General features: G+C 38.4%; 1 protein-coding gene across 2 annotated transcripts in view; it reads left to right on the top strand.

The window, feature by feature from the left end:
• LOC103036993 (calcium-binding mitochondrial carrier protein Aralar1) overlaps window positions 1-19083 on the top strand; it is a 49197-nt gene that overhangs the window by 16334 nt on the left and 13780 nt on the right. Inside the window, exons 9-13 of one of the 2 annotated variants that reach the window (XM_022680349.2) lie at window positions 1878-1962; window positions 4238-4316; window positions 8604-8762; window positions 15709-15761; window positions 16024-16104. In XM_022680349.2, coding sequence (XP_022536070.2) covers window positions 1878-1962; window positions 4238-4316; window positions 8604-8762; window positions 15709-15761; window positions 16024-16104 — 457 coding nt within the window. The remainder of the gene's footprint in view (window positions 1-1877; window positions 1963-4237; window positions 4317-8603; window positions 8763-15708; window positions 15762-16023; window positions 16105-19083) is intronic. The other variant, XM_022680350.2, reaches the window with a different exon arrangement.

The following is a 19083-nucleotide window of genomic DNA, read 5'->3' on the forward strand; positions in this document are numbered from 1 at the left end:
GTCTACACAATATGTTCAAATGCTTGTCACCACTCTTGTGCCCATTACTGATACAGATGTGCAAAGGCACACACACACTAGAGCTTAGATTCTCTGCCCGAACCCTACCTAACCCAAGGCCCGACCCGAACTCGGGCTGCATCAGCCCGAGATTTCCCACCACTCAAGAAAATGGTCTGTTTATGTTATTTTTATTTTATATAAAGCTATAGCAAAGTAACAAATCAAACTGTTTTGCACAAGTGCGCAGTGCACACTCTACTTGTCCGTATTTACGCACTTGATTTGCAGTACCGTGCAGTGTAATGCATAGCCCTATTACTGTTTTTTTGTGTTTTGCACTTTGACTATAAGCTCAATATAAAATATAATTGTTTGTTTACAAATTATTTTCATTCAGTATATTCAGGTAGTCAGCTGAACTCATTCTATAAGCACATACTATTGTTGAACCTAGACCTGACCAACTGCAGCATCAACCCCACATCATTTACTTAGTTACATCCATGTGGCGATTTTTTTTAGCCAGGCAGTGTTGAAGAAGACCTTCCTTGGTCAATAGAAACAGTTACAATACTTGTCCCAATACTTTTGTCCATATAGTTTATCTCTTCTACTGTTTCTTCCTTTCTCTTTCTTATCTGTCTCTTTCTCTATCGCTGTGCTTCAATCTCAAATTATCTCTCTCTCTCTCTGTTCTATTTTTGCTGCTCTTTTACTAATGTATATCTTTTTCATCACTTCTGATCACATTCTCTCTTTCTCTTCTGCTATATCACTATTTTTTCTCTCTCACTTTCATCCTTCTGCTGATCTCTCTTGCTTTCTGTCTTTCTCTACTGATCTCCTTACATTCCCTCTCTGTCTTTATATTGTTGTATCTCTTTATCTTTGTAACTGTGCTGATATCTACCCTCTATTGCTGTCTCTTTGTCTTTTTTTTTCTTTTCCACTACTTTCTCCTTTTTTTTCTGCTGCTCTAATTATCTCTTTCATGATGCTATCTCATCTTTCTCTTATATTCTCTCACTTTACTTTCTTTTATTTATTCTTATTTTCTGACCTCTCTTTCTCATTTTTCTATATTGTCATCTCCTTGTCATCTCTCACTCGTTCTCTTTCTCTGGTTTGACTCCTCTTTCTTATTTTCTCTTTGGAGCCAATTTTCTTACTCTATTATATTGCTGTATACTTTCTCTCTGTCTTCTGCTGTTTTTTTTTTTCTCTCTCTCTCTCTCTCTCTCTCTCTCTCTTATCTTTTTTACTGCCCTTTCACCACTGTATATCTCCTTTTATTTCTGCTAATTACTGTTTCTCTTTCTTTCTTTTTTCTCTCTCTCACTCTCATCCCCTCTGTTGATCACTGTTAATTTCTTTCTCTTCTGATCTCCACATTTTCTTTGTGTTTATATGGTTGTCTTTCTTTCTTTCTTTCTTTCTTTCTGAAAATGTTTACTATTATTGTATTATATTTCTATTGTTCTACATCCTACTCTTTCTTGCTCTCTCTTTCTCTCACTCACTTTTGCTGTCTATTTCTCTCTCCACTGCTCTTTCTTATTTTTTTTTCTTTAACTGTTATGCATCTGCTACTCTAATACTCTCCTGTTCTGTCTGTCTAATTCTCTCTTTATGCTCTGTCTTCATTTCTCTCTATATTGCTGTCCTCTTTTTTCAATGGGATGATCTCTCTTTGTACTGCTCTGCTGATTTCTCCTTCTCTATATTGGTGTTTCTCTTTTTATACTGGACTGATTATTCTATTTTTTCTATCTAATGCTGTCTTTTCTAACTAACTTTCTTTTCTCTCTACTGTTCTCTCTTTATCTGGGCTAATCTCTCATTCCCATTTACTCTCTATCTCTGTCTCTGTGCAGTCGTTTGAATCTGGCTGATATAGAGAGAATAGCTCCTCTGGAGGAAGGCGCTCTGCCGTATCACCTTGCTGAAGTGCAGAGGCAGGTAAGTCTCTCACTCTTCCGCAGTTTCCTCTCTTTGTGCTCTGGTCCTGGATGCAGATCGAGAGCACGCTTTAATCTCTGTGCTTTTTCGCTCCGTAATAACGTAACCACCTTCTTATTAGAGTGAAAATTACACACACTCTCTCCATAACGGAATTAGCAGGGAGACTTTTTCTTCTTTGTGGTCTTGCATTACGTAAAACTAATTGGAGAGTGTATTATCCCCAATTTCCTGCAGTAAAAGCTTGTCACCCTCAGTCTGCGTGGACGCATATCACACACACACCTACACACGCTCACACACTCTCTCACACACACATCTGAGAATCTTTAATAGGTGCTTTTATCAGCGCTGGGCTTTCTGAAGCCTCATTGTGTGGAGATCCTTATGCAAGGTCTGCTCCACCTGAAAGTGAAGAGCTGGATTATTCGTGAAAGGGAAAAAAGGGGAGCAGGTTTGGGGAAACAAAGTGCACAGAAAGAACAGAATCACACAAACAGAGAAAGAAAGATGAGGAGAGATGGACAGCACCAGAAAGTTAGAGGGAATGAGGTGAGGCCTAATCTATATGCACATAGACACACAAGGGGCTGTGGTCAGGCTCTCCGTCTTCACTGCTGGAGGTCTACAACACAACACACACACACACATGCACACACACATACACAGACATTCACGTGCACGCTCACACAGTTGTGGTGTTCTCAGGCCTCCTCGGGTGGAAGTCGGGGTAATTGCACTAACTCTTTGATCAGAGTGCAGCCTCGTTAGCATTCTGCCCTACAGTAAAAACAGCTGTGTGTCTGAGAAAAAGAGAGAGAGAGAGAGAGAGAGAGAGAGAGAAAGAGAGAGAGAGAGAGAGAGAGATTACTCAAACAGACCTTCATAACTCATGTAGATACTCATCAGAAAACAGAATCTCACTGGAGTAATCATATTCTGTGGATCACAGTGAACACACACTTCTAACATATAGCCTCAAGGAGAAAAAAAAAGGAGGAGAGTGAGAAAGACAGAAAAGAGAGAGAGACAGAGAAACTGAGAACAGAGAAGAATGGGTGAGAGAGGTAGAGGTAGCTCTCCTCAGGAACTGAAGAGAAATAGGAAAAGGAGCTACAGTGGGATAAAATAAAATTGAGAGAGGGTAAGAGAGAGAGAAACTAAGATTAGATTTAAAAAAGAGAGATTTCGGAGAGAGTGGGAAAGAGGAAGAAACTTGTGTAGAAAGAGAGATAATGTGAGATTGGGGATAACGAGAAAGCAAATAGAATAAGGGATTCAAGAGAAATATACCTGGAGAGAGTAAAAAAGAAACTGGGATAAAAGTGAGAAATAAATCAGGGGGAGAGTGAGGAAGAAGCTTCTCTTCCTCTTCCTCTGTAGGAAGAAAGATTGGGAAAAAATGATAAAGTGTGAGAAAAAGTGAGAACAAAGAAAAATAACAAAAAGGAAGAGAAGCGAGATCAGGAGATTTGCAATTAATAAACTTGGGAAAAGAGTGAAAGTGTGAGAAAAAGTGAGAAAAAAGAAAAATAACAAAATAGAGGAAAAAAGACAGGAGATTTACAATTAAGAAACTAAGAAATTAAGAAATCAAGGGAGAAAGAATGAGAAAGATTAAAGAGAGCAGGAAAGATAAGGAAAATAAAGACAAAGAGAGTTTGGCTGATAATAAGAAAAGAAACTGACGAAAAGAGAGATTAAGAGATATGAGAGAGACATTTGTGAGAAAGAGAGATTGAGGAACATTTTATCAGAAACTGGGTGATAGCGAGATCAGATGATTGCAATAAAGAAAAAAGAAAAAGTTAGAATGGGTCGGAAAATAGGGAGAAAGAGATAGAGGGAGTATGAGAGAGATTTAGAGTTAGTGAGACAAAAAATCTCGGGGGAAAGTGAGAGAAATGAAGTGAGAAACTGTTGGGAGAAGGAGAGATTGGGCCCAGTATCACTAGAGGATGATTTGAGTGATGGGTAAGAATCAGGAGAATCACTGTACGCCTTTTTATGACTCTAGAACTCTCTTCTGTGACCATATTCAGACAGAACCTCATCTTCACATGAACAAGAGAGAAAGAGCAGGATAAGATATGAGGCGCCTACAGCACATTCCACATCTTTCCTCTGCTGTCAACCGCTTTATAGTGCTCTTCTGTCTGCACAGTATCTGGTTGACGATTGAGTTTTATAAAGCTCAATTCATTCATCCCCTCCCTCCTGTCTTCTTCAGTGTTCTATACTCTCACTCACTCTATCTCTCTCTCTCTCTCTATAGCACACAGACGCTTCACGGCCAGTCTGGCTCCAGGCTGCGGAGTCTGCGTACCGCTTCACGTTGGGCTCCATCGCGGGAGGTGAGTGACGTCCATGCTTGGCCTGCTGAGGAGTAACTCGAGCTGGGCACACTGACATAGGGAGGCCCCTGGACTGCTTATTGAACCTATTGGCTGATCTGTGGCTCCAGGCTGTCTTTGCAGGGCAGGGTTCCGGAATGACACAAATCTTCCGGAATTGTGGAGGAATCTCGGAATAATTACGAAGGAGGAACTGATACAACGAGACCACTGACATAATGGCACACACACACACTAGGCTCATGCACATACGCACCCCCGTACGCACACACATGCACACAATAGACTACACACGCTGGCTTGTGCAGCTCAATGTTCCTACTGGGAGTTTTGAAAGAATCGTACTGTCTGTCTTCACACACACACTCTTTTTCTCTCTATCACACACACACACACACACATGCACACACTCACACACTTTCTCTGCTTATGCTTGCATTGCTAATGCTTTAGGCCAAGGCCTTGTGAATTACTATAATAATAAAGTCAATTGTCAAACAGTAACTTTAGCTAGAAAAAAAAGGATCATAACTCTTAATGAATGAAATGTCAATTCATATACTCAGCAGAATGGGGGAACCAGTATAGTATGTAATACACTGCCATAACTGTAGATATGCTGACTGACACTGATTGTACTGGCTAAATGGCTATATTAGCTGTCAGAGGTAGTAATATGTAATACTAGCATTGTGTGTCCGTGCCTATATATTATGCTATATGATCTAAGCGGGAATAATATTGGTCTTTAAAATAAAAAAAAATCTGGAATATGTCAGGCATGACTGTTATACATTTAACGTTGTTTCATTGTAGTCACAGTCATTATAACTTCCTTTTTGAGTTCAGCCCAAACTCAACAAGCTGTCCTAAAGTACTCTAACCACCACCATCAAGTTTTAAGTCAAAATCTGCCTTGAGCTTTGCAAAATGTTGTCAAAAATGCATCTGCACCAATGCATCAAAATGGGAAGTGCCAATTAAATCATGATCTTTCTAGTTAAAGTATTGATTACATTAGTTTAGCAACAGTAATAGGATCATATATATTGTAGATTACAAGTCATACAGTGCTTTAAAAGGGTGTGATATGTACCGGTAGCTGCACTTTGCTACACAGTGTCTGCCCTGTTGTTGTTTCAGTGCTTGTGCTTTCACCACTTTCATTATAGATGTGTCCAAAACTGTGCTGTATTCACTGTCCCTAACATCTGAGAATTCAACCCACTATACAGCTCTGGAAAAATTAGGAGACCATTTTAGTTTCTGAATCAGTTTCTCTGATTGTGCTATTTATAGGTATAAGTTTGAGTAAAATAAACATTGTAGTTTTATTCTATAAACTACGGACAACATTTTTCCCAAAATTCCAAATAAAAATATTGTCATTAAGAGCATTTAGTTGCAGAAAATGAGAAATGGCTGAAATGACAAAAAAAGATGCTGTGCTTTGAGACTTTAAATAATGCATAGAAAACAAGTTCTCTTAATTTTTTCCAGAGCTGTATATCTCATTTTGTATGTTCTAGGTTAGTTTTGTAAGCATTATTCCAAATTTGCATTGTTAGCAAAGGCAGTGATAATACATTATACAGTTATTTTACACATCAAAACATGATGGAAACATATCCGCAGACAGAGCTCAGAAAAGCATTGTGTGTACGAGTAGTTTAATGACACCATAACAGATAGACGTGCTAATAAACTGTATAATACTGCTGTTTTTACTACTGTTGAATCCTTCTTTTTTTCTGAACTCAGGGTGATGTTGTTGAAAGTACCTGTGTGGAACTTGGAAATCCCGACATCCAAGTTTAGATGGAATGCATGAGAGATTCTGTTCTAATTCAGAAAACAGCCTGGATTGAAACCTACCTTATAAATTCAGCAGATGTTGCTAAAAGTCTGTAGTCAAAATAGGCTGAATTTATGCAAATGTGAGTTTTTATTTCAATAAAAAGCCTTTTTTTTGCTGCTGAGTTTCCTGGAAACTTGTACAATTAAAACAAGAAAACCTTATCATATTTTACTCTTTTGTGGCATGTCTCCTTCCATCTATGTGTTTACTCCTCTCACACTCTCTATGCATGTTTGAGAGGTGCAGCCCTTACCTGTGCTTTGAAGTTGAGACAAGACATGACAAGCTTTTGAGGCTGCGATGTGCATTTCTGGCAACCTGCTGCTGAACTGATACCACACAACATGTAGCATAAAAATTCATTCTTTTTACACTGAACTGAAGAAGGAATTTTTTTGCCATTTTTAAGCATTTTTTTTTTATCACAGCAATTATTATAATACATAGACCAACCAAGCATATCATCTCAGCTCCACTGATCGTATATGAGCACTCTATAGTTCAATAATTACAGAGGGTAGTCCTTGTGGTGGTCCTGTGGGGTCCTGATCATTAAAGAACAGGGGGAAAAGATGATAATTAAGTCTGTAGAGAAACATAAGGACTACAATCTATAAATATAGAACTTCAAGGTGTCCTATATGCTCATTGGAGTTGAAGAAATTCTAGGTGTAGAAACAAGGAAGTGGTCATAATATTTTGCTTGATCTGTGTGTACAAGCTTAACCATGTGACCAGGCTCTCGTGTATGTACACATACTCATCTTTCTCACACATTCTTTCTCTCATGGTCCAGTCATACACACACACACACACAGAGCGTCTGTGGGAATTGGAGTTGTCGCTGGCAGGCATCACACAGTCTGAGCCTAATGACTGTTTTCAGCACATGCAGTGTATTCAGGTATCTACAGCATGCAAGAAGAAAACAGCAAAAACAATGGCAGTTAAATCTAGCACTGAATGGGTATTACAGGCAGAACAGATTTTTCATTTCATTCGTGTGTGTATGTGGATTAATTGGTGAGACCCAAGGATTTGATTTGTTTTGTGTGTATTTGTACAGTGTTGTCCTCTAATTGTGGGGACTAAGTTACTATATGTATCCAGCTACTTTAATTTTCACTTTAACAACCACAGCTTTTATCATCTCTGTTGAAATATATTACTAATAGACTGGGACAGTGTGCTGTTAAGGTTGTAAGGAGCAGTAAAGCTACTCCGCTAAAGTACAGAGTTATACAAGAGTTTCAGTTTAGTCCTCCAGCACTGAGTCTGAAGCAGTATTAGCATTAGCCGCTATGTGCTAGCTTTTTTGCTGTTCAGACGTGAGTATTATTTGGCACATTACCTGCTAACCAGTGCTAAGCGCTAACTCTTTCACTGTTCAGAGGTACATCAGACTTTAATCTGGACGTTTACCATGTTAAAACAAGCTACATGGGACAAACTGCTAGCTAATATTTCCCTGGGTTACTCGAACATTTAGGGTTCCTCAGTTTAGCACTGTCAGGCAGCATTAGCTACTAACTGTATACTAGCGGATAGCTGCTAATGCTAATGCTGCTGCATCCAGCCTTAGTGGAAATCTGGAAATTTAAGCATACTGAAAATAAACATAAGTGAACAATTTTCAGGAGAGAAATCTGTGTAGATTAACATCCAGCGCTTGTTTGATAGAAAAACGTTTTTTTTTAAGAATTACAGTTTTGTTTACTTAACTTAGCCTAGCTTTACAGGTCTTGCTGAATTAGAAGAAAAACATGGCGACACCTTGTTCTTTACTAGTGTTGCATAATGCGCCTTATAATCTGGTCCGCCTTATTTATGAAAATAGACCAGAAAATAGCTGTTTATTGATAGTGCACCTTATAATCGGGTGCATTTTATAGTGTGAAAAATACGGAAAAATGGTAAAAAATAGGAAAATTAAATTCTGTTCTATTCTAAAAATGACAAAGATATGATTAATCATAGTAGTTTCTGAGAAAATATATTGTCAGAAAGAACTGATTATTATGATGGGCCTATTAGATGATATTTGGGGTCTAGGGCCAAGTCACTGTGTGCTGATTGCATATAAAAGCCACAAATGCTTTTTGGACTTCAGTTAAAGCTGTAAAGGGGGACCAACTCCACACTAATGCCTATGGATTTTTAAGGGGTGTCATGAAAGTCCTGTAGATATAATGTGTAGGTGTCCCAATTATTAATTTTATCCATATGGTGTTTATTAAAAACATATTTTTCTTCTGATTTAAAAAAAATGTCATGTATGCTAGATTTGTTTATGGTAACTTGTAGGTGAACTGTCCTGTGTGTCTCCATGAGTTCTGTGGGGGAAAAAATCATGTGCGGGTTAACGCTTGTGTGTCTGGCAAATGAGGTTTAAAGTTCAGGCACTGATTAATTCCTGCCGTCTCTTATAGCCACGGGTGCCACAGCTGTGTACCCCATAGACCTGGTGAAGACACGCATGCAGAACCAGAGGTCCACTGGCTCGTTTGTGGGAGAGCTCATGTACAAGAACAGCTTTGACTGTGCAAAGAAAGTGCTACGATACGAGGGTTTCATCGGCTTCTACAGAGGTAAACACACACACCTACACCATAAGAATGAAATAAAGCTCCTGAAAACATTTACGATGACATGTCTCTAATCTACAATGGCCTATTTTTGACTGTTTGCTAATAAACGTAATTCAGAAGCAACTAAAAGCAAGTTACAGGAAAGGATAGACATGCCTTCAAAGGTAGCTCCTGATATCACCTTTAATTAAAGTGGATTATGATTCACTGAGTATTGCGTCACTGACATGTGTGGCCTACACTGGATAATGCCAAATCAAACAGCTTTAGTGTTCATGGTTGATACAACATTGAGTGGTTGGTAAATAAAGAGAGCCAGCAAACAGCCCAAGTAATGTGCTGAACAAATTCTCTGTTGATTGCTCTCATGCTCTCATACTTTTACTGGGGTCAGGATCCATTACATATCAATTCAGCCTGTCCAGACTTGGCTTTGCAAACAGTTATATTGTCACACATCGACTTTTAAATTGAGTATATTCTCTGACATTGGCAGTAAAAAGCTCAGGTTTGCACTAGATTCAGTTCAGCCTATAAAATGTAATACAATTTTGCACAGTGAGTTTATGTGGTACAAAATCTGAAGTAAGGATAAATCATACTACCTATTATGTGTATATAATACAATGGGTATATACAATACCCAGTGTGTTTATCACTGTAGTGCATAAATAATTGTCATAATGTACATTTATCTGGCTGATTTGCAATTGAGGTGTAATTAAGTACTAATATAGTACTAAGAAACTAAACATGTCTCAGTAAAAATAAGTATATTGTTTTTGAACTGCTACATTGAACAAATAATAGGACAAGTTTGGGCACCCCTGAAAAGTTTCAGGATTTTTCTTAAATAAATATCTATAAATCATTGGATGTTCAGATAAGCAATTTCAGTTAAATATATCATATAACAGATGAACACAGTGATATTTGAGAAGCGAAATAAAGTTTATAGGAATCATAGAAAATATTTTGTTAAAATTAGGCACGTGCATAAATTTGGGCACCCCAACAAAAAAATTACATCAATATTTAGTAGATCCTCCTTTTGCAAAAATAACAGCCTCCAAACACTTCCTATAGCTTCCAATGAGAGTTTGGCTTCAGGTTGAAGGTATTTTGAACCATTCTTCTTTACAAAACATCTCCAATCCAGTCAGGTTTGATGGTTTTAGAGCGTGAACCCAGTGTGTTTTTCACTGTAGTGCATAAATAATTAACATAAGTACTAATAAATCTTCAAAAGGATGAGTATGAAATGAACATTCTAATAATTTACTTTGAATGTATAAATGAATTAAAATAATAATTCTCTTTTAAGAAACAGGGTAGTAGGAACAGATATTTAGACATATTTTGTTATATTTAGACAAACGTCTTCTGATCTGGGTTGTCACCTATAGTGCTGGGTTTCCCCTCAGCGCAAAATAAGGATCATTGGTAAATGGTAGAGTGAGCATTACATGAAACACTCTATCATTCATCATTCTGTGCGGCTGTTGAGGAACTGAACTGAGGTCAGTAGGCTGCTCTGTATCTGATCACCTTTGTTATTAGCAATCATTGCACTTACATATTACAGTGAAATAAACTGTCAGACAAAAGAGATTTTAGACTTTAATCAGACTTTAACATGGACACACACTTAAAGCAGGGTCATACATAAATAAGTACATTTATCAGTTTTCACACATAACTATAGCTACACTTACCATGTACGTACCATAGATCACATACATTCGCACACATAGTTCTACTGTTAAGCATGGTGGTGGTAGCAGTGGAAATGGTACATTTTACAAATTAGATAGAGCAATGAAGATAGTCATGTCATGTCAAACACGTCATATTTTAAAGCTTTAAAACTTAAAAATAGTAAAAATGTCATTTTTAGATCTGTATTTTTACCAGCTATTGCAGGTACTGGGGTAATATTCTTCCCTTTCTTGGCCCAGTCAGGGGCCTTGCAGCTGAAGCCAGAGTTTTCACCTGTGTAACAATGATAAAATATTTTGTACTTTTGAAAGATGGACCCAAGGTTTAGTTTAAAGTTTTAAAGCATGTATAAGGAGAAAATAATAGGTCCTAAAATAGAGCCCTGTGGTACACCACAAGCATAAGGAACTGAGGAAGCAGAAAAATGAAAAATAAACCCTCCAGACAGAAAATGTAAGATTTTGCAGATAAGAGGCAAACCACTTCAGAACAGTTCCCTCGATGCCAACAACACATCAGGCACTCCATCAGGGTGGTCTGATCAACAGTGTGGAAGGCTGCACTAAGGTGTGGAGGGTGGCACTAAGGTCTAAAAGAATTAGAATAGCACACCTTCCAGAATCAACAGCAAAAAGTTGTTTATTATCTAAAGAAAAACAGACTTAGAACTATTGTGTGTTCTAAAACCTGATTGATTGATTGATCCTGGATATTATATACACTTGGATGAGACAAAACATCCCTTTGTTGAATAGCCCACCTTCGCTCTCCTGCAGCTTTCTGAGATCCAATATTTTGTGCACTTTGCCCAAACAGGCTTTTAGAATGAGTGAGACGGGGCATGTCTTGCCCCTGCAAATAAATCGCTTTTCCACCGTTATTCAGGCTCAAAGTAGCTCCACACTTTATTGGTAGAATTGAAGTGAAGAATGGAAGTGTTTTCAATTATTTTTATTTTCAAACCTAATTTATTAATTCTGCATAAGGCCTGCATATGCAGAATAACTAATTTAGGTTTGGAATTGACTGACGTTCCAACTGATTTAAGGAACAGAACTGTATTAATTTTATTGCTAATAATTTCAGGACTGTTACAAATTAAATTTGTAGACATACAAGATCCTCTGAAAATGTAAAATAGGATTGAGACTTTCTTTCTTCCATTTCTGTTCAGTCTACTCTCCTGAGTGCAGGAGTAACACTACTGAGCCACTGCTGAGGCTTAATTTTAAATGTTAGTTTAAGTAGCATAAATAAATCTACAAAAAGATTTATTTAAAAAGATAACAGTTAAGGTTTTCTTACTTTTGACTCCTGAAGATAATTTAGATCAAGCAACCATGCAAAGTGAAAGTGCACCTTCCCCCTGATTTAGTTCATGTTTTAGCATATAATTTTTTGTATGTTTTCACCATATGAGGAGTTCTTTCCAAGGTTTTTGACTTTTTGACTGTTCCACACTGTAAACATCAGAGAATGAAAAACTCTACTGCCTTGTGGATATTGATTATTTGCACTGTCCGGTCTGAAGAGTTGAGGAGTTTGAACGGTTGAGAGAAATTGTAAAGCTTGAAAATGTAATTTAGCTGAAAAATAATTGGTGATGTGACTCATGCCTGGTTTGCTTATTAAGGTCTGACCTTAAACTGCTGATCAGGTTTGATCACAGATTTTGTTGACTTTCTTGGAATTCCCATATTTTGGCACAGGTCACATTGATGATTTTGATCAGCATGAGATTTGATCAATGTTGAGTAACAGTGGTTGCATTTGCTGAAAAATCTTTAAAAAATTATAAAATGTCTGCTCATCTTTGGAAGATTAAAGGGCTCTTGACTGCATACCACATTATCTGTCAAACATGGTGGAGGCAGTGTTATGGCACAGGCATGTACGGAGTTTACTGATAATGTCATTACTGATTCAATTGTATAGTGTAGAGAAATACTTTCTGCTCTGATTTAGTCAAATGCTTCAAAACTGATAGAATGTAGCTTTACTTTACTTATTTATTTTATTTTATTTTATTCATTGTGTTATTTATTTGGTTTAGTCAGTTGTGTTGCAAAAACAACCCCGCAAAAATCCAGAACATGTGTGCCAGGGATCAAACTCTGTACCTGTCCTGCTTTGACTCCTTTATTATGGCATCACCCCCTGAAGCCTGTGTGTCTGGAGAAGTCAGGCAGCAGAGAGATTTAGCAGAGCTAGAGCAGCAGCTTCCCACAGTCCACTAATCCAATGTAGATGTCTACACCTCCAGCCAGACAACAGCCTCTTCCAGACACTGGGGGAGTCCAAGACTGCCATCTGCTGCTGCTGCATCTCACACTGCAGCCTGCCTTCTGCATTACTACTGCCTTATTGCTCTATACCCTCCTCATCTCACTTCTACTATCCTTCTCCATCTGTTCCCACTCTCGTTCCGCTTGTTTTTCCCTCCCTCCCTCTCTTTCTCTCTCTCTCTCTCTCTCTCTGTCTTTCTCTCTTTCACTCTTTTTCGTTCTGTGTGTTGTTGAGTGGTGTAGAGACGGATAGAGGGGCTGGTTTTTCGCGCTGGCAGCCTGCCGTAGCCACTCACTCAGCAGTGCCCTCGTAACTTATCATACTGGCTGACGGAGGGTTACACATACACACACACACAGAAAAACCCTGCAGATGTTCACACACACACTCACACACCCTCACACACATCGAAACACACACACACAAACTCAGCAGGCTCTCAGAGCTTTATCAGAGCAGCTGACTGAAACCCACTGAAACAACTCTCTCAACCTCTTTCTCACATAAACACACACACACACACTTATAGACACACACTCACAGAGAGACACACACTCACACAGAGACACACACACACACACACACTTATAGACACACACTCACAGAGAGACACACAGAGACAGTTCCGCCTCTGTTCCCCCCGTCTCCACAGTACCATCAGCTGCCAGACCTTTCAAAGGCTAGAAAGTTGTGTCTCATTTTTATCTTGTTTGTCTGAATGGTTACTTTGTGGAGTGCTCTAATCTGATCTGTAAATGTTACTCTGCTCTCTGGTTTCATTAGTGGAGAACTGGTTCTTTTTACTGGGATGTCAGTCTCTCTGAACTGCACACACTTGGCACTAAAGCTGTAAATGTGTTGCATGTAATTATTTCATACTAGAGTAATTATTATCACTGTTTAATTGGGCTTCATTACTGATTGAAGGTCAATTATAGATATGTTCAAGTTAAATTAGTGCATTACTACTTGTTACATGCACAGGTGGCTTGCTGAATTATGATATTTTCCAGTATTTCACAGTAATATCATGATACTGGATGATATTTAAGTATGAATAAATACAGTTGTGACTTCATACTGTCTGAGTATTGATGTTCTATACTAGATTATGTTTACACACTGGCTGTTTCCAAAACTGTGCCTACACTACAGGGGTTGGACAATGAAACTGAAACACCTGTCATTTTAGGGTGGGAGGTTTCATGGCTAAATTGGAGCAGCCTGGTAGCTATTGCAATGTACACAACATTATTGGTGACATACGAGAGTTCAAAAGAGGACAAATTGTTGTTGCACGTCTTGCTGGCGCATCTGTGACCAAGACAGCAAGTGTTTGTGATGTATCAAGAGCCATGGTATCCAGGGTAATGTCAGCATACCACCAAGAAGAACGAACCACATCCAACAGGATTAACTGTGGACGCAAGAGGAAGCTGTCTGAAACGGATGTTCGGGTGCTAACCCGGATTGTATCCAAAGAACTGCTCAAATCACGGCAGAATTCAACATGCGCCTCAACTCTCCTGTTTCCACCAGAACTGTCCGTCGGGGCAATAAATTATTGTGGTCTAAAACCAGGTGTTTCAGTTTTATTATCCAACCCCTGTATATAATGTGATAGAGTAGCGTTGTCTGAAAACATAATGGCAAATTTTCAGTACACTGTAATGTTTCCACAGTACACCATAATATACAGCGAACAATGTACCCAATCAGATATGGAATACCTGTAATTAGGGCTGCAAACATTCACACAGGCTGGATGTTATTTTTAGGATATTCTAGTATACTTTTTCCAGGGAGATGCCATCCTAAAATGATTGTTTGTCTAAGAAAAGTCTGTAGTTACTAGCTAGCGTTAGTTTAACTAATGTTAGTAAATTCAATGAAGGAATGAATCCTGTTTAAACTCACCTCAGCAGCTCTCTGCAGTATTTTAACTCACCACAGATAATATAGGTCAGTGTTTGTGTACAGACACTATACAGAACTAGTAAAGATCGACTGTAGACTACTAAACACTAAATGTGTTTGTTTGAGTTTAATAGACACAGCACTGCTATTACACTGCTATTACACTGTATGTGCATCTCTCCTGCGCTCTCTCTCACACGCTGCCAATCAGGATGCTCAGGATTTGTCGATCTCTCACTTTGTGTGTGTATCTTCCTCTCTCGCGTGCTATCTCTCTGTCTCGCTTCATCATATATTCACTTTTTTATAGTCAAAGTTATCCGTGTAAAAGTTACACCGAGTAATCGTTGCAGCCCTATCTATTGTATCTATTGCTTTTGTCTTATTTGAAGATTTTTCTCAGCATATCTGAGGAATACTGACGTTTAGATTTAAATTGTTCATGTGATGTAATTTATGCAATAAACTCACACATAATGATGTGTCCAAAATTGTTCACTCTCCTATGGAATTCGGTGCCCTATAATAGTGATCCATATAGTGACCTTTTTTTCACATTTTAGGGAATAAAAAATTTTAATGAATCAAAGAGAAGCCAGATTTTAAGGAGTTTTGAAGTGTAATTCAGTTTAACAGCACTGTCATAAATACAACACTGCTGTAAACTGCTGCAAACATACATTTGTAAACAAGTGGTAGTGAAAGAAGCATGTGGATTGAGTCAGCAGATATTACAGGATTTTATACAAATATGCACAGAATTACACATTTCTGGCCGGAGATCTCAAGCAAATGAACACAGTGCAACACAGCATTACAAGCAAGTGGCGACTGTAGCGATGCCTTACCCTATTACAGTTTAGTGGAGCATCAGAATAGTTGTGACATTGTTATTTAAAGGTGGCATTATTTTATTACATAATGTTGCTTTTAATGAACGTAAATCTTGCACTTCAGTAAATGTTTGTTTCTATTGTTTGTTCTCTTTCTGTTACCTGTCACTTGTTCTGTTTCTCCCCTGCAGGTCTGCTTCCACAACTGATCGGAGTAGCTCCTGAGAAGGCTATCAAACTCACTGTAAGTCTTTAAAGCATCTGAGTATACTAATCCCAATCGACTATCTGTTCCTGTGTTCACTCACAGCACACCCGAGCCCCAGGCTCATGTTAAATAATACAAATAAAAAACAGCTCCCACTGAAGGTGCTCTCACTGCAGGCTCTAGATCTTTGATATTTAATAGTTGTATGTTCCACAGCAGAATAGAAATTACAAAAAGATGAACATTGCATGTTGTGCTGCTAATAAAAACGTGTTTTTATCATTGACCTGTTTTGCAGGTCAATGATTTTGTGAGAGATAAATTCACTGATAAAGACGACACCATTCCACTGGCTGCAGAAATACTGGCAGGAGGCTGTGTGAGTATGAACCCCTGTCGATATGATATGCATCATGGTACACAAATTCTTAGAGTTTATTCTCATTAAATATCAAGAGAATCTGATGTCTAAAATGTCTTGGAACAATTTGAAATACAACCCTGGAAAATAAATTATGAGACCACTTCTGTTTCTGAATCAGTTTCTCTGATTTAGCTATTTATAGGTATATGTTTAATAAAATGAACTTTGTTTTATTCTGGAAACTATGGACAACATTTTTCTTAAATACCAAATAAAAATATTGTCATTTAAAGCATTTATTTGAAGTGGCTGAAATAACAAACGATGCAGAGCTTTCAGACCAAACAAGTTCAAATTATAAAGTTTTAAGAGTTCAGAAATCAATATTTGGTGGAATAATTCTGGTTTTTAATCACAGTTTTTATGCATCTTGGCATGTTCTCCTCCACCAGTCTTACACACTGCTTTTGGATAACTTTATGCCACTCCTGGTGCAAAAATTCAAGCAGTTCAGCTTGGTGGCTTGTGGCTTGATGGTTTGTGATCATCCATCTTTCTCTTGATTATATTCCAGAGGTGTTCAATTTGGTAAAATCAAAGAAACTCATCATTTTTAAGTGGACTCTTATTTTTTCCAGAGCTGTATCTTAAAATAAATATAACAAATTAAAAAATGGCCAACTTCCTGTTGGGCAGAGACACTCATACTAATACTGAAAAGGTTTATAGAAAAACAAAATGAATTTGGAGTATGCAAGACTTCGATTTAACAGTTGGGGTTTAAAAACGACATTAAATCAACTACTGTCTAACACCAGTCCTTGTCTCCTTCATATTAACAATACTTGGTTTTTGAGAATCAGTACAGTACTGCAAAAAATTATATCATGATACTTCAATATATTGATATTTTTCTATAACCCTAGTTGGATGCAGCTACATATAGTATAGAGGGGTAAGGTGTGTATTCTGCTGGGATGGGTGTGTTGTAACTGGGGGCTGTTTCAGTGCTGGGTGTGTGCGGAGTGTAGAGGAAGTAAATAGGAGTGCGTGTGGTGCCAGTGCTTGGCTCTTTGTGTGTGTGTGTGTGTTATGTGTGTGAGTGTGTGTGTGTGTGTGTGTGTGGTGCCAGTGCTCAGCTGAATGGGCTCTTGTCCCCCCGTGTTAAGCTGGTCTAAGTGAGGCAGCTGCTCTCCTCTCTGTGCTCGAGCCTTAATTGATTCTGATGTGGTGGACGTCAAACGCTCTTTTTCTTCAAACTCAAACATTATGCCTGATTTTCCGCTTCCTTTTAATGAATATTTACTTTACTAAATGAATAAATCGTGAGCTTCCAACCAGGCCTTAAATAGAGAGAGAGAGAGGGAGAAAAAGAGAGGGGAGGGGACAAGAAAAAAGAAAAAGAAGAAGAAAGAAAAAATAGAAAGCTAATTGAAAACTTCACCGGCTCGCGATTTCCATCTCCTTCAAGCAAACTTTCTGACAGATGTGAAACTACAATTACAAGCTTAGAAATGATAATGTTCTAAATGATTTTTTCTGTGTAATTTGTGTCTCTGAGACTGACTGACTGCTGTGCACACGTTATTGAACCGTCACTGGGGCTCGTAAGGAGCATCACAGCAGTCACTGGCCACCGTTCCTCTGTTCTCTGAACCCGCTAATTGACCACAATTTGGAAAACGATGCTGCGCTTTTTTTAGCCAGTGCTCTAATTTAGCACCCGGTGCCGCTGTGTGGTCAGCGGGCTTCAGAGGATGTGTACGCGGCAGTGCCGGCTGCGTGTAATGAATCCTGCTTGACAGAGAGCAGGCCGGCCGGATAGAGGAGAGAGAGGCGAGGGCCGAGGCTGGACAAAAGCAGCTCGGGTCTGGGAGGTCACGACCCCTGTCAGGGCGTAATTGGGGGGAAGATGCCCTGGAGGAATCTGGGCAAAACTGGCTGGAGCTCGATCTTATTGAGTTTGACAGCAGCGTGCATACCTGTGGCCTCCTCAGCCTCGGGCGTGCAAGAACAGCCAACATGCAGACGAGCAAAGCGTGTACGCATCCTGCCAAGTACAATACAAGCCCCTGCTCTGGGGTACTGAAGTGCTTGAGCGAAAACATCATAGAAACATGAAGTTTAACTCTTAGGTGCGAAACTGGAGGCCAGAACACTGCAGCTCGATTGTTCGACCATGAAGGTATAGTTTTGTGGTACATAGATTCAAATTTGTGCAGCTTTCTTTGTTAACCAATGTGGAATAATATAGGCTAATATATGTGGCTAACAAGTAACAGAGGCTTTTGCTAGTAGTCAAGAGTAGTTCCTTTTACATTCATTATACATGATATATACATAATATATTTTAAAATTATATTTTAAAATAATGAATAGCAATCCGTGTTGGTCATCCAGCATGACTGCACTAGTTAACCAGCATGACCAGCAAGAGAAATCATGACAAACATTAAACATCATGCTGGTCAGGAGCTGGTTAACCAGCTAAATTACCAGAAAAGTGTATATAAGTACATCTCAAACAAATAGAATATCATTGAAAAGTTTTTTATTATTTATTTCAGTTTATAATATTATATAGATTTATTACACACAAAGTGATCAGTTTTAAGCATTTTTTTTTTTGTTAATGATTATTGCTTACAGCCAATGAAAACCCAAAAATCAGTGTTAAAGTTTTAAAGTAAATAGAATATTATAAAAGGCCAATTGATACTTTTGGCAAACTCCTGCTGGACAATGAAATCTGCATCTTTATAACAGTTGTCAGCAGAGGGAAGCATGAAGTGCTGTAAGATTTTCTAGCAGATGACATGTCTCTCCAAACCATCACTGATCATCAGTAAATTTTCCATTTCATTTGTAAATCAAGGGATCAGAGTGGAGAGACACAAAGTCCAAACTGCTTGAGGTTCAGTGTGAAGGTTCCACAAAAAGTGATGGTTTGGAGAGACATGTCATCTGCTGGTGTTGGTCCACTGTGTTTTATCA

This window comes from Astyanax mexicanus, chromosome 11, assembly GCF_023375975.1.
Source record: "Astyanax mexicanus isolate ESR-SI-001 chromosome 11, AstMex3_surface, whole genome shotgun sequence".
NCBI lineage: Eukaryota > Metazoa > Chordata > Actinopteri > Characiformes > Acestrorhamphidae > Astyanax > Astyanax mexicanus.